At 41.5% G+C, this 16,277-nt stretch overlaps 1 protein-coding gene across 1 annotated transcript in view; it reads right to left on the bottom strand.

The window, feature by feature from the left end:
- HDAC4 (histone deacetylase 4) overlaps nucleotides 1-16,277 on the bottom strand; it is a 227,995-nt gene that overhangs the window by 197,209 nt on the left and 14,509 nt on the right. The window contains 1 exon segment of the mRNA XM_080347184.1: nucleotides 5,422-5,671. Within this exon segment, the coding sequence (XP_080203310.1) occupies nucleotides 5,422-5,443 (22 nt within the window). The 5' untranslated portion in view covers nucleotides 5,444-5,671.

Here is a 16,277-nt window from a genome sequence, read left to right as displayed (position 1 = left end):
AAAACTTACTTCAGAAACAGGCTTTTAAAGAATTCCAAAGTGCAAGAACTGCATTTAAAGAAAAAGTAGAAATGAGAAGAACGTACTTAGCAGGGACACTGACCTAGAAGGAACTTCAACTTGAACCCCAAGCTGAAGCACAAAACAATTCTTCTCTTTAAAGGGTACAATAAAAATCCTGTATAGAAAGCTTCAACTATTTGATGCTCTAGAAAGTGAAAACTTCACAGGTTTCACGGTAGCAGCCTTAAACTTTCAAAGTCTTCAAAATGATACTGTTCTCAGAGGAAATCCAGGACAGGCTCAGCTCACATGTGTATAAGAATGAGAACAGAGGTGGAGTAGAGATTCTGTCATAGGTTGAAGAAAGAAAACGGAGACATGCCCAGTTCCCATCCGCAAGGGTTTGCAGCTCTTCGAACTAAAGCTTCTTACTGCCAGGTCTTGTTGCCGAGTTTACTTCTCAACCAACCTCCAAGTCTTCCCCAAACCTGGGAGACCAGACTGCTCAGGGTGACGGCTCCGGGGCACAGCGGCCGCTCTTGCTACCGAGTTCCTATTCCAGCTCGATGCTTTCCCTACTGCTGGAAAGGATAACTGCGAGTAGCATATTACTTGTAAACAGGAGCCTGAATACCCAGCCTAGAACGATTCAGCCACGGGCAGGAAGAAGGAGGGATACAGGATGTTCTTCCAGAACCAGTTGTGCCCCAGCCCTGCAGAAGGAGGACTGGAATTTACTCCTCTAGTCCTTATGTTTATTGATAGAATGCTCTTGCCCCCCAGATAACTTACAGAAACAGACTCATTACCGCCAGAAAGTAGGTCAGTGTCATTTAAAGCCGGTTTGAAATGCGTCTCCGCAGAAACTTCTTAATCTTTAAAAAGAGAACACATCAAATATTTATTGGATGGTGCAAAATGTTTGAGAGACTAACAGGGAAAGCTCTTACATATACTGCACGAAATGGCTTTCCATGCCTCATTGGGCCACGGAGCGTGAAAGGAGAGCGGCTTCTTGCACTCGGCAGATAAGATGCCATACAAAAGTACTTATCAATCTAGCAAATCGCAGCACATGACTTGCTAACTCATTTTCCCAGCGCTATATGATCAAGAAGCTTTCTGCCTTTTCTGGTACCTCCTCTCAGTCTTAATGATGCTGCTGCAGATTTTTCCAGCTCATTCTTAAACTTCAATATTCCTAATTATCACAACATTCAGCATTTCAAAATGTAAATAAAATTTGCATCTCCGCAAGAGTAGCTCTGAAGAAAGAATATAGCATTCGCAATCAGACTGGCTAATTCATGTAAGATAACATTTCATAAACAAAATGCTTCATTGAACATGGAGATTTTCAGCTTTTACAAAGGAAAGTGAACCTTAAACAAATACAAATCAGTTGGGTGATTCAGTTCAAGTGTTTTGGTTTTTTAAATGGATCTTTATGTGTAACTAGTATCAGCAGAACAATATTTACTGATTAAAGAACCAAGTGATAGCAAAACTCAAGCCAGTGAAAATTAAGGTGGAAGGTAGAAGGTGATGGCAAGAAATCTTTTAAGGTCAATAAAAGAAATAAACCCCAGACATACTCACAACCCAGCCAGTCTGGGTAAGACGAGCAGCATCAGCACCAAAGGTGTCATACGGTAGCTTTAAATTGTGGGCAACGCAACAGGTTAAGAAGTGAAAGTAAACATGCTTTCCCCTGCCCGCCCCCCCTAAGCACTGTCATAATCCTACATGTTATCTTAATTAGCCTAATTTTCTTAATTATCCTTTGCAGCAACTTGCTCTTTTATAGCACCATTTCAGCTTTATTTTTCCAACTTTGTTCCAACACTGGAAGAAGCGGCGACTCCTCTGCCCAAAGCCAAAGGGCACACGATGCCCCAGAGCTTTTTCTTGACCAGGTCTGTGCAGCTTCATCCTCCCGGCACTGCAGAGAAAGCCTGTCCTCCTGCCACCCCACCCTCCCTGTCCTGCATTTCCACCCAAAGCGACTCCCACTCCTGCCAAGGAATGCACAAAACCTACCGACACCTCCAGGGAGCCGGTGGTTCCTCCAGAGCAGTGGGTACCAGGCCATGATGGGCACACCGTGTCCCTCTTGCCACAAGCACCATCAGCCCACCTGCTTCTCCTGCTCCTCACGCACGTTGTGCACCCACATGGGATTCTGTGGCAAATTAAGCTCACAAAAGCTGCTGGTCTTAACCCAAAGCTCAAGTGATAGACTGCAGAGAGAGCCTTTGACCCAGAAAACAAAGGCCAAGGTCTTTAACCTACGTCTAGGGCTCAAGACGGATTGACTTACACATCTGAAGTTCTTGAGGATTAACTTCTCCTACATGGGTATTCTTACTTCTCCAAAAGTTATTTCTTATTCTCTGAGAAAGCTTACTCCAAAATAGAACAAAAGAAGCGGCAGTGATGGGGGAAGAATGATGGGGTGGAAGTCGTACTTTTCTTAGATAACTTAGTCTTCTCGAAATTTTCACCTTGTTCAGTGAGAAGCCTTCACTAACCAACATTTCTCACAAGAGAGCTTTGGAGAGGGGAAGAAAAAGAAAAGGAAAAACACCAAACCACTTTCATTCATCTACGCTGCAACAATTTTATGGCACTGTTTCTAAAACATCCCATTAGCAATAGGTTTGGAGAAGATTAGAGAAGAAAGCTTGTATCCACTGAAGCGAGGTTTAATAGGCTCTTGAGTTAAGCCAGAGCCTTCCCTTAAACAATGCACATCATTAGTAATAGTTACCTGTAGCCATATAATCAAAATAGCTATCATAACTGACATGAGAAGTCTAGATGTCATCTTTGGCAAGCTTTGGAAAATATTTCTACCAATTATTATAAAACTGACTCTAAAAGAGAAACAAGCAGTAAGAAAACCACAGCATAAACCAGGGGAAAAAGCCATCATGATAAACTGTAGAATTTCAATCCAGCACTTGAAAATACAACCAAAATAAGAACCCAATGCCTAGAAAGGGCACAGGGAGAATTTCCCAAAGGCATTTGATAAGAAATAAGACTTTGTGGATGTTGACACTGTTCAAAAATGTTTTCATACAAAGCCTAACTGCAAAACACCATTTTGTAAAAAGCAGCACAAGATCATCCCCTTCACTTTTTCAGTTTTATGAATTTTTTTTCCACCCTTTAAATGATCTCCAGTGAAGATGGGCCTTGAGTTTCTGTGACATGCCCTTCACTTCAAGGGTTAATGTCAATAGGAAGTCTAAGCTGTTTGTAAATAATAAAACTGCAACAGTTTGTTTATGTTTGAAAGAGCTAACTACAAGAGTAGACAAAACTTTACCCTATTAGTTGTCTTATTTTCTACCAAACACTCATATAGTAGTCACAACTTCAGTTCTGAGCCCTCCCAGACCCCTCAGCTCTAAGGTCTTATGTGAGAAGGGTGAGGCAGGTGTAGGAACAGCAGCAGATAACACAAGCCCATCCAAAGCCACCCAGCTGAGCTGCCCCCTCCCCAGGTTTTGCTCAGACCAGCCTTCTCGGTGAGAGCCACTCTACACACAGCTAGTAGAACAGTCCGTGCAAACCAATTTTTAGCATTACAGAAACATTTCTTCCACAAGGAGCTGCTTTGTTTTCTTTCCTTCGCATCAAAATCGAGCAGAAGTAGCAGAATCAGTAAAAAGACCAAAAAAAGGGGGGGGCTAGCAGATGAATTAAAGGAAAACAAGACAAATCAGCAGCAAGCTTCCAACACTCCAGCATCAACAGAAAGCCCAACTATGGGGAGGTTTAGACTGGGTATCAGGAAAAAAGTATTCACGGGAAGGGTTGTCAGGCATTGGAACAGGCTGCCCAGGGCAGTGGTGGAGTCACCATCCCTGGAGGGGTCTAAAAGGCATTTAGATGAGGTTCTTAGGGACATGGTTTAATGCTAGAGTTCGGTTATGGTTGGACTCGATGATCCTGAGGGTCGCTTCCAACCAAAATGATTGTATGATTCTATGGAGGACATCCCCTTTTCCCACATATCTAGAGAGCTGCTCCTTAAGATCTAAAGCAATACCAAGTCAGGTTTGTTTGTTGTTTTTTGAATACAGGCACATATTTAGCCTATCCCACCACGAGAAAAAAGCAGGCAGCCATTAGCTCTTCAGTCTCACATGTGAGATGCGAAAGTAATAAAAAATAACAATTATCCACTTATTCAAAGAACAGATCTCTCAAAAAACATCACATTGCAAGAAATGCATCACAGGTGATTAAATACACACACTCGACTCACACAAACACACTCAGCTTCCCAACTGCCCATGGTACCAGGAGCAAGTTTCAAAATCTCAGAAACTGCTACATGATGGAAGTAGAAACCAGAATTTTTCTTTTTGATAATACCAATAACTTTAAAGACTTATAAACTCATTTCAGTTCCTATGCGAGGGTCAGGTTTTCAATACTGCAGCATCCCCATTTACTGCAGCATTTTTTGCTCCCAGCCTCAGAAACACAAGCGGGCTGCTAGAAGTAATTCTGAAGCAAATGTAAAATTCTTACCCCACATATATGCAGTTCCTGAAGTCTTAGGAGTTGTTAGTTGGCTTTTAACACTTCGGTCTTATTTGACTGTTAACCTAACACTCATTAAACTGAAGTCACAAAAGTAATCTCTCAAAGACACAGTTAACTAAGTACTTTCATGTGCCCTGTCATTGGACTACCTGTCATTTTCTTCACCATAAACTCAAACAGTCAAAGTAGGCAGATCAGAGCACTATTAAAATCCCTCTTCCAAAGCAAAGGCTCACACAGCTCTGCCTAACACAAAGTCACCCAAAGGCCACTAAATACAAATGTATGAGACAACTTTGAGCTGGAAAGCAGGTAACTGAGTATCTACAGACCCTCTTGACAGTCAGAAATGTGCCATTTTGTAGTGATGAATTGTATGTCTTAAATTACAAGGCACATTAGGGATAATCCCCCAGACAACATTGAGATGGATCGATTGACTCTTGTTCCAGTAAAACTTTTCTTTCCTACTGAGAAGTACTTTGAAAGTAAAAGAGTCTTCTTAAGTATCAATAAAGACACCCCAGCAGAACCATGAGCATTCCTTAGAAGTATGCTACATACCATTAAGACTTATCAGCATAGTTTTAACAAATTAAACGTCTGCTTAACATCTTAGAAAAATACCTACGATGTTCAGCGATATGTAGCGTGACAATTAGAAACCTAAAATGGCAATATTTCCCTCAATTTCTGGTCACAGCAACACAATTCACCACCTTCAGTCTTGGTTTCAAAGTGGTAGTATAGCGAGAGGGACCGGATTATCATGTCAACATAGTAAAAAGTCTGTTTATGCAACAAAAACAAGGAGTTTTGCTGCCATTACTAGATTTAAAGTGGTTTTGTCCTTACCTGGATGGCTTTGGGAGCTCATTGCTAGTAACGTCTAGTCCTTTGGAGACGGGATTCGAGACAGATGAGTTTTCACGCAAGTAACAGCAGCTCTAAAGAGCTCCAATGCTTCACCAATACATGGAAATTGGAAGTGGGGATTAAATCATGGCCACCTTGTAAAATCCAGGGCACAGTGGCATGCTGAGTTGTATAGGAAGTAATCCAATAGGGTGGCAGAATATCTTCTAATGGCTTTCAAAGTGGGAACCTGCAATTAAAGAAAAAATACATCTACATTAGAGAATTAAGATTTACAGTCTTTTAAATTATACATTATGTAACATATTTGTCCCCAGAAGAAAAGATTAAACTAGGATGCTATCTTAGGCATTAAAGGCTGCAAAGAGAGTAATTTTCAGAGATACAGATGTAATTTTGCTTAATAACCTTAAAAATGCAGACTAATATTTAACAGCATAAAGAAACAATTAAAAAAGCAAAAAACAACTTTGCAACTGCACAAGTCTTAAAAACCCAAACTTGCATGTTAATTCCGATCCTCCAACAGCACCATATGAAGCCACTTCAGTCCAACAGCTTCCATATTTTAAAAGCCATATGTATGAGTGGTAACTGTACTTCACGCATCTGTTCCCCAAAGAAGTCCAAAGAAAAACGCCGTGGTGCCAAGAAGTGGTTCTTGGACCAGGAAGGAAAAAACCCCACACAATCAATTCCACTCCCACTCTGCCCAAACCTCCAACAGATTATTAAGAAGCAACTTCATACTGCCCCAGGGGGGAAAAAATCCACCGTTCCAAATTATTTTTAAGCTGTATATTAGAGGGAAGAAGAAGAGAGGTGAAAAAAATGCAGTTAGCAACCTAGTATAACCCTCTCTCCCTCAAAAAATAAAAATAGCAAAGCAATAGATATGCTAGAGAGCTTATACGAACTTCTGTCTCAGAGGCCCCCAGAGATGGTGACTATGATGCAACCAGCAACACTTAACCAAAATAACCTTCTGCAAGGTGTCCTGAAGGTCAGTTTTGGGGGGTTCTGGGTTTTTTTGGCACTATACCAAGTGGCATCCAGTATTTTTAAATAGCCATGTTTTACAGGCAGGGTGTCTCAGGGAGAGTTATGTTTTAACATACATAGACAGAAAGACCTGCCACTGATACACGCTACCAGCTAGGGCTACCTAGGCACGTTAAAATTGTGTCCTTTATATTAAATATTTCACAGCCACAGGTTATTTCCCTTCTTTGCATCAAAAAAATCATCAGATCTGAGGGTTTGGTGACCAAAGAGATGGCAATACCCCTTGGGAGGAGGATGATTATCGTAGTAACTCCTACTGCACAATGAGCATCTGTCCACAATTTATCTATGCCATCACGTTTCAAGCAGTCCCATCTATTCTTGGAAGAACTCTTATGCTCTGATATTCACGTTCCTTTCCAATAAGGCAGCACAACCAGGTCTAAGACTTAAATACCACCACTGACAACTGTGACAGGCCCTGCTTTATAATGGCACTTGCCCAGGTTGCAGAACAAGGCCCAAGCAGATGCTGTTGAACAAAGAGGCCTTCCTTGCTGTATTTCACTAATTAATATATATATTCAGTTGGCTGTTTCTCTCTATCCTAAGTGTCTCAGCGTTACCACTCTCCAAGTTCCTCTGCATATCTTGCATTTTCAGAGATCTGGAACACTGTTTCATGTTGTGCAGCAAGTTCAAGAGGAAATTACTTCAGTGTCATTTCTAATCCCTGTAGGTCTCTGCCATCCCAAACGTTCAAGTTCTTCCAGTTCCACTAAATTACACATCCTGTTGAAAAGTCAGGTCAGCTTAGACCAGGTATTAGCAAAACTTTATCACTTATCACCAATAAAGGCAGCAGGTAATGTTATGGCATACGCAATCTCAGCTGTGGACAAGAAGGACTTGGAATGGAGTTAATAGGTTTCTGTCTACTCATTTTCACATTGCAAGAATGAAGTATAGAACATGAACAGTGAGAAGATGTGTATGTATTTCCCAAAGAAACAGGCCAAAAACATTAGCAGCAAATCCATTTAACAGTATCACCAGTTTACCTATTCCCACTTACTCCCCCAAAGGTCTATCTAAATTTAGATAAATTTAGAACATTAAGATTCTGCATGTTTTAGCAGCACTAGTGCCTGGGAAGAGGAGAGACAACAAAATAACCATGCTCACATTGAACAAACTACACATGCAATTCACCTACACTTTAAAAAAAATAATTAAATTCCTAGATTTCTTTTAGAAGGCTGAATAAAGCATAAGCAAGACAGACCTGCCCAGGATACAGACATCAATCATTTTCCAGCTTATTTATCCACCAAAATCTTATTTTCAATTACCACTTGCATGGATCTCAACGCAGTTCAACGTGACATTTCCAAAGTGGTCAAGAGTTGTTTTCAGCCCCTGTGTGCATCGATTCTTATGCAAGTTTGTCATTTTGCCACTATCGCACAAAAGCGGTTCCCAAATTAAGAGAAACAAAATGCTGCCTACCCCTAAGGCTTAGGGTATTCGGAGGTCTACGGGGTTTGCAAAGCAAATTATCTCATTTAAAATAATAATAATAATTAATAAGTGCTTGGTTTAGTTTTCCTCCACTGCCTTCGCAGACAAGGACGATCACCTCTGGCCTGCACATCTCAGCTGTAAGAACAGCAAATCCAACCCAGGTATCATCTGCTAACACAGACACGCGCTGCACACAATGGGGATGAGCACCTGTTCATAGCAGCATGATCCTCTCATGAGTAACTTCAAGTATTTTGGCCAGACAGGGAGCTCACGTTCCTTTTTCGGGGGGAGCGGGATCGCAGGTTCCGCTGCCCCGTGCTTGTGGTCGGAAGCGCTGAGCAGAACAAGAGACAGACGGCGGCTGCCACAGGAGCATTTTGCTCCGCTTGCCATCTCCGAACGAGCCGCAGGATTGCCTGCCGGTGAAATTACCTGGCAGACAAGCAGCGGTGTCATAGTGACCATGCCAGCTTTGGCACTTCACGTGGAGTCCTTCCCTAGGCGCAAAGGGTGGCCCAAGAGCATCCGCACTGGTGTGATCGAGCTTTGTGAGAGAATTGTTCAGAGTCTGGTCCCTGCTAGATGTTTAAAATACTCTGGAATGTCAGCATGAAGGGCAAATTAGTGCCTATTTATTTCAGCCTATTTCTACTAGGGTATGCTTTAGAGCATGTGCTCCCTAAAACCATGCAGGCTGGTGCATCTGCAGCTGTATCCTCATCACATCCCAGGTTCAGAAAGGCAGCCACGGCCTGAGTGTGCTGTCACCTCCTTGTCACCAGCTGATAACAAGCCTCCATATCTGCAGTGACCATACAGTATGAGATAGACTGAGAAGCTGCAGTTGCAGTGAAAGTCCCTTGTTTCTCAGTTGTTTCAGTGCCTAAGCAAACCGTCATCTCTAACTATATACCCTCCCTATATTAAAGGTGCTATTGGTCATTTTAGCTCTTCTCTTATTCATCTATCAGCAGTGAGTTCATCACACAACACATTTGGTCCTCAACAATACAGCAGGCAGACCCTTTGTCATTTATGTCACGGAAGGGACGAGTCTACTTTTGTGATGCTTCAATTGCTTCCTCCAGAAGCTATAAAGAATAAAAGTGTCAAATTAATCAACAGGTTGGGTCAACACATGTGCCAACAAACCACCTATGCACAGGAGCTGTAAGTAATCCCAACAGTCTCCCATTTCCAGACATTTTGCCATATAAACATTTTGACGGTATGAATGTTCCCCTTCCTCTTCTCAGCCCATTCCAGATGTGCCACTCTACCAGTCACAAGTACAGATGTGCAGTAACCAGTAATTACAGTTATGGTAGAGCTTTATCTACAAAGCTCTATTTTTCAGACCTTAAATTGCTACGGTACATAAGCCAAGATAAAAATCTTGGCCTGAGGATTAAGTTTCAAGATTGTTTTCAGCCAAGTCAGCCTGGTTGCTTCAGAATACCCAGCTATCGATGACCTCACTTCATCTGCAGGCCCTCTCGGGCACATACCATCAACATCCCCAGACGGCAACACTCCAGCCAGCTGACAAGATCACTTGAAAACCTCGGTTAAACAAAACTTCGCTGCCTGCTGACTCATTCTATCAAAACATGGTGAAAGTCACAGGCGTACAATCCACAGCGCTGCGCTGTGAAGTTTATTTGCAAGTCCAGTGAAAGCTGCTCTGTCTTTCATACCCCTAAATGTTAAAATGCTTTGCAGAAGACGCTGCCTTGTAGCAGGAAAGATTAACAGGCAAACGGCATTAAATTTAACCCCACGTGCTCCACAAAAGACAGTGACAACATCACCTTGATGCTTGCTTGGATTCCTACTTGTAACGCAGCCTACGAAGGATTCGATGCTGCAGCACGGACGTGCTTTGCACAGACCCACAGCCCTCCAGCAGTGCCTCTGCTGGAGCGTATTGATTAAATCTCTCCTTTGACAACAGACTCCGAACTTTACCCACAGGGGAAAAAAAAGAAAGGGAAAAAAAAAAAGCAGCTACCTCTGCTTTTCAGGGGTTGTTTATAACATACAGCCAATTTAAGATCTATAGCTAAAAGGAGGAGGGGACAAGGGAGAGGCATATAGCAGTTTGAAAACAAAAAATAATTATTTCCTGTGACCACAAAATGATTTAGTGCATCTTTATTTAGAGCAGAGGCAGCGTGAAACAGTCTCCTGGGTTGATTTTTCTCTCTGGGGACCACGGCTCCAGAGTCACCGCTTTGCAAGATGACAGAAACAGCGGCAGGAATCCCGAGGACCCACACAATCCTTCGGCATCACTTCCACCCCTGCTTCTCAAGCAGAATACAGCTTTGCTGAATCTGTCCCAAGAGACCGAGTTTCACAAGCGTTGTCCACTTCCACAAGTGCTGGTTTTCCTGCAGTTCCAGTGATACTCAAAATAGGGCTCTCCTGGAAAACATATTTGCAAGCCTCAAACATAATCAGGCATCCTGTCAAAGAGCTTTAACCGTCTGTAGACAAGTGTTTCTGTTTCTAAACACGTATTGCAGGAGTAGCAGGCTGCAAGATACATCATCGGCTTAAAGAGCAGCTGTGGACAGAAGAGCAACTGGAATACAATGACAACAAGAGAAAATAAAAACAGAACACCAAATGTGTTGCTGTATTAGTCCAAGTTCCTCCAAAATCATTAATATTTTGTGTAAATCTGGACATTGCCCCTCCATTTCCAAATATACAATATACTTCAAGAGGCAAGCTGAAGAAGAAAGCATTACATGCTCATTCTTAGAGAGCATTACATGCTCATTCTTAGCTGCACTAAGAGCATCTGACTCAGGGTGCAGGAAAAACCAGAAGTTTTCCCAAATTCCAAAAGCAAGTGGACAAATTTCTTAGAAAATAGAACAAATATTTAAGTGTTTCTGCACAAGGCCAGGAAACCCATGAGACAAGTCACTGGCTCACAAGAAAGTGTCTCGGAGAAGTGTCACCACGGCCCACCCACACAACCACCTGCAGAGTCACCAAACCAACTCAACTCTTTGCCCTACGCTGACATGACAGTCCCGCCTTCCAAAATATAAAGTTTACTCCTTCTGACTTTCCATATTGCACTGAAATCCATACCAAACTCTTAATTATTTACCACACAAGTGGTGAGCACACCTGCATTCATTAAGCTGAAGAAAACACCTGGGTGAAGTGGCAGGTGGAAGTATTTACACAGCACTCAGGAATCCACAGGGAAGAAGAACGGCAAGCAAAATCAGTTTGAGTATCTGAAGCCTTCTTTGCAGCTAAAACAGTATAACTAACAGTTAAACAGAAAACCCCACCTAATCCAGCTGTTACAAATAGTTTCTCACCAACAGCGTATTAGGTACGTACCTGCTGCAGTCAGTACTGATCCAGACTGACCAGCGTAGCCCTTATTACCAGAGCACCCAGTCTTTGCTGAAATCCTTGTTTCCATACTTGTATCTTGCAAAACCAGAGGTACCTACCTTTAAGACCAGAAGCTCAACGCAATGATTCAAACGTACTAACCATCTAAGAAACACAGAATCACTACCCAGCACTTCAAGGAATTAAAACGTAGTACATTTGTTTAGCAAATGCTGACATTTCAATGCCAGCCATTACAAGTGCTACTCTCACATGGCAGCCTACAGTAGAACAAATATTATGTTTCCGCCTCTCCCTTAAACTTCCACTTTCAAATACACGCTGTGAAGGTTTATTGCTTGTATGCTCACACTACACGTTCTAACTTTGTGACAGGTTTTATACGGTATGATGTTTGGAGAGAGATTCAATCTCTAACCACATTTGTCCTAAGTGTTAAATTACAGTATATATACATTAAGACTTCAAGAATAACTGATACCTACTCTGTATTTACCCAGTTTCTTCAGGGAAGGCTATAATACATTGCTAGACAGTCACTGGTAGTTGCTTTAGGAGCAATCCTGCTATTATTTCAGGCAGTGGCTTGTTAAGCAAGCCTTTACAATGTAAGCAGTGCTATATGCGCACTGAAGTCACCATCAGACATCATTAAAAAAAAAACAAAATTAACAACAGCCACAACTAGCAAGACACTATTAACTAACTGTGAGCTACTTTATTAATGGGGAACTAACACACAGCTATTCAAGGGTAGCAAACTCATATAGAAATAATTAATCTAATTACGCGTAGCAGAAATTCTCAACAAAAAACAATCAAGGAAAATTGCTTTCTACGGTTTCATACCCTTTTGTTTCTTATTGTCAAGAAACAGACCACTACTAATGCCCACAGCATGCCAATTCCTTAAGGAAGGTTGCCTTTCCCAGGTCCTTTTCAGTCATGTAAAATAAAGTCTGTTGCTCAAACTGATCCCTGGTGACAGCCCTTGCACTTTGGTCATGTAAACCCAAATTATGAGACACTCGCCCAAACTGAAAACACATGGGTACAAGGCTGTTTCCATAGAAGTGACAAGTACCAGCTCCATCAACAGTTACAGCTGAAGGTGCCTCCACATCCTAAAAAGAAAAACCTTGGAGCTTCTGGTGACCACCATGAAACCCCAGAAGTTTTTGTGGCCCTTCTCCTGCTACGCAAGAGTATTAACATTATTTCTATTTCCACAGATTTCACACCAATAGCAATATGTAATATTGCTGATGAGGGGATCTGCTGATATCTCCTCTATTATTCAACCTCGAAAAGTACTGCTGTCAAAGCAGCATTGCAGGTATCTCAAATACCAACAGCAGCAAAATAAAACCAAGGCTTTGGGAACAACCAAGCGGATGACGAGCGGACCTAAACCCTCCCATGAGTAATCCAAGACTCTGAACAAAAGATCATCTTCAGGAACCTGAGCAAATCTGGAAATACCACCTCATGTTCGCTCCGTGGGAGCTCCAATTTAAACTGGTCAACAGCTTGGGAAAATTTTTGAGCGTCAAGCGGGAACACAGCTTGTAGAAGAGCTGCAGATTCAGAAAGGCAACTGACTGCGTGTAAAACCTGGGAATATGTAGATTTGCAGGATTACAGAGCCCTCCTTGACTAGTAAGACTTTGGCAGAGGGTCTGAAAGAGCAGGATGCTTCTGAGCTCGATCCAGTTTCTCAGCAAGAGCAGCAAGAACAAGCAGTCTCACAGATGGATCCGCGTGGGAGGGAGAAAGGATAAAAGTCTGCCTCGGGAGCCTGTTCCAGCTGCTACCGAAGCCTTGGAGGACTCGGTACAAATTGGGCAGAGTTACCTATAAAAATCTACTGTCTCGGCTTTTTCTGAAGCCCTCTTCTTCCCCCATCGCATGGTTTTCCTCCATCCTAGTATTTCAACCTTTGAAAGTTCAAATCAGGTAGCTGCAAGTAGTGCTTGACAGAAGGTAAAGGAATATTGGGAGTTTATGGACAATATCTATCTCATTTCTGCGTTCCTTCCTTGTAGATAACCCTAGTTACAGTAATTCAGAAGCACCAAGAAGAAAGAAAAAAATCAAAACTCTTTTGAAATACTTGACTGAGAACTTATAAAAAAATGGTGTATTCTTTTAAACTGAAATCCCCTTAGTAGCTTTTTCAGTGCCAGGAATAGTTTGTGTGACCAGCAGACAGAAAGATCCTTGCACTGACCGAAGCATCCTCACGCAAACTCCACAAGAGTCTGATCTAAACACAACCCTTCAACAAGGTGATTCCCCCCCCCACAATTAGCACAAATTAAAGTTCGGGAAACTTGGAATGTATTCCAACATTTTAAAACTTACCATTGCACCACTAAAGTCCCATTATAGCATTTCAGTAGTGCTGAGGTCTCTCTGTCCTCAGTGTGCTGTACCGAAGGTATTCACCAAACCCTCTCCCTCAGGGGAACCAAGGGGGAACAATCAGGTCATGATAGAAAGTTCATGGATCCAGCCACCATTTTTCTGTAGACTTGCTCAATAGTGGAGCTTTCAAACAGCCTTATTTTCTTCACCTGTTTGTGCACACACACACAATCTTCCTTTCTCTTTCAAAACAACCTGAGATAGCCAAAAAAAGGACCCCAACGCCTTTATGTGATTAGCTATGGGAAGCAATCGAAAACCGTCAGCTTAACAACCACGTTTTCACCCTTTCTCAACTGCTACAAACGAACAACCCACAATTCTTTACCTAGGGTTGTTTTTCAAATCCTTATATATAGGTAGGGAAAAGCAGAGAGAAAAAACATTTACCTTTCCTATTGATGTACTTCAGCTGTTACAGCCCACATCTGAACTTCTTGTTCTTTCTGACAAAGAATCAAAATTACTGGTCACTAGCTCTGCCTAACCCATCTGGTCTACCAGCACAAAATAGCTGAGTACATGTGTCATCAATCACTGTTAATTACTTAATTAACTTGGAAAAAAGAATATTGACTTTTTTTCAAAGAACAAACATTGTTTAAAGTTAGTCTAGTGGGTTTTTTTTTTATTTTTAATTGAATGCTATCTGATTACCAAAAGAAAATAATTTAGTCTGAACACTAAAGCAACCCTGTCACATAACTCCTGCAATTCTTTTGTCTAGTAAAACATTTCCCCAAGAAGTTTCTCTTGGAACTGACATTACAATTCTAGTTTTAACCAGCATTAAGTTTAACCAGAAACTTAATTATGCACGTTCTCAAACACTGGATGTTAACCGCACTGCCATTCCCACCTACTAGCACCCTGCTTTTTAAGTTCTGACCTTTGGCAGAAAAGAAACATGCCTCAAGGTCTCCACAAACAAGTTGCATCATTTTCAAGCGGACATTTAGCCCTCTGCTGTTCGCTGCAAAATAGTGACACAGAGAGAGAGATATTACAACAGTTTGTGCTTTTTTAATCCACAACACAGATACCCAAATTTTTTTGGCATGGGGAAAAAGAATAAAACAAATCCAAATATGTCTTATTACTTCTTTCATACACTGGATGCTAATACTGCTCGCAAAACACTGCACTTCTCACAGCAATGCAGTTAATCCAGAGCCTGGTCCTCATGGACTTGTGGTGTTACTCTTCCATTTCTCCTTTTAATGTACCTGTTTTCCTACAGCCAAAAAACATTACAGCACATAACTGTAGCACATTATGTATTTGCGTGTCTTCTTACTCATACGGTCTTAACTAAGGCATCACTTAAACCCAAGTTTTATATACGAACATAAAGAACACTGCATTGAAAAGAAAAAAAAATACAACTTTGCCTTTAAAGTGCAATATAACTTCTTTTTTTTTTAAATTATTTGTTGGGAAAACCTTTTCTCCTCTCATCATCAGCATATGAAAAGTGATGCTGACATACTCCCGTACAAGCGTGACAGAGCTGGCAGTCAAACACCAAAATCCAGGTAACTGATGGAATACTAAAAGCTAAGTCAACGCTTATTTTTTACCATGTAAAGAATTTTAAACGGTAGCTAGATTTTTGTTCTTTAAATGAGACGTGACACGTTAGCAGTGATATTTTTTATTTTACTTTTTTCCTTTTGGAAGAATGCAGAGAACCCCCTTTGCTAACACAGGCTGCTTTGGGATGGAGGTTTCCCAGCCCTGGGGACACGGGGCAGCCCTGGGCACAGCCACAGTCCCCAGATTATCTGCCAGAGCACAAATCTGCTGGTAACTGAACGGGCAACGATCCCTGTGGGAAGGTGACACAAACATATATGCCTTTACATCCACGGGAGTTCCATGTTTTCCACTCACTCCATTTTTAAATTATAAGTCACGCTCCCAAGCCACAAACACGGCTGGAATAGAAAATAAACTCAATCGCCAGAAAAATGTAAATTTCTATATTGAAACACTCTAAGTAGGGTTAAATCTGCAATGACCAATATCAAGCAACAAGAATAATTGGTCAATTATTTCAAAATTGCAGCTGACAAGCAAGAAAAGCAAGGAAGGAACAAATGACATTACTCATTACTTTGGGCTTGGTTTTTATTTATTTGTTTGATAACACCATCAAACAAAAAAGGACAAAACCACTTAAGCAGCGCTTGCAGATCACATTTAGAGACAGAAGCCATCAAACTTTGGAGAGTTCATTGACCCAGTGTTGCTTCCAACACCAGGGCTGTTTTTTAACCCGGGGTGAAGGAAGAGCCCCATTTACTTTATGATTTAGACCACATTTTATATAGCCCATTTTGTCTCTTTGCACAACATGAACACAGCAAGACAAACCAGAATTGTTTCCTGAAATACGAAAAGAGGATTGTAAAGCCACATGAACCGGGACATATTTTAAGGACTGATACAGTATCTGCTATAAGTGGTTTTTTAGGTAGATTTTAAAA

Source organism: Nesoenas mayeri (genome assembly GCF_963082525.1).
Source record: "Nesoenas mayeri genome assembly, chromosome: 6".
Lineage (NCBI taxonomy): Eukaryota > Metazoa > Chordata > Aves > Columbiformes > Columbidae > Nesoenas > Nesoenas mayeri.
Note: the sequence above shows the minus strand (reverse complement) of the source record. Positions and strands in the feature narration are given on the sequence as shown.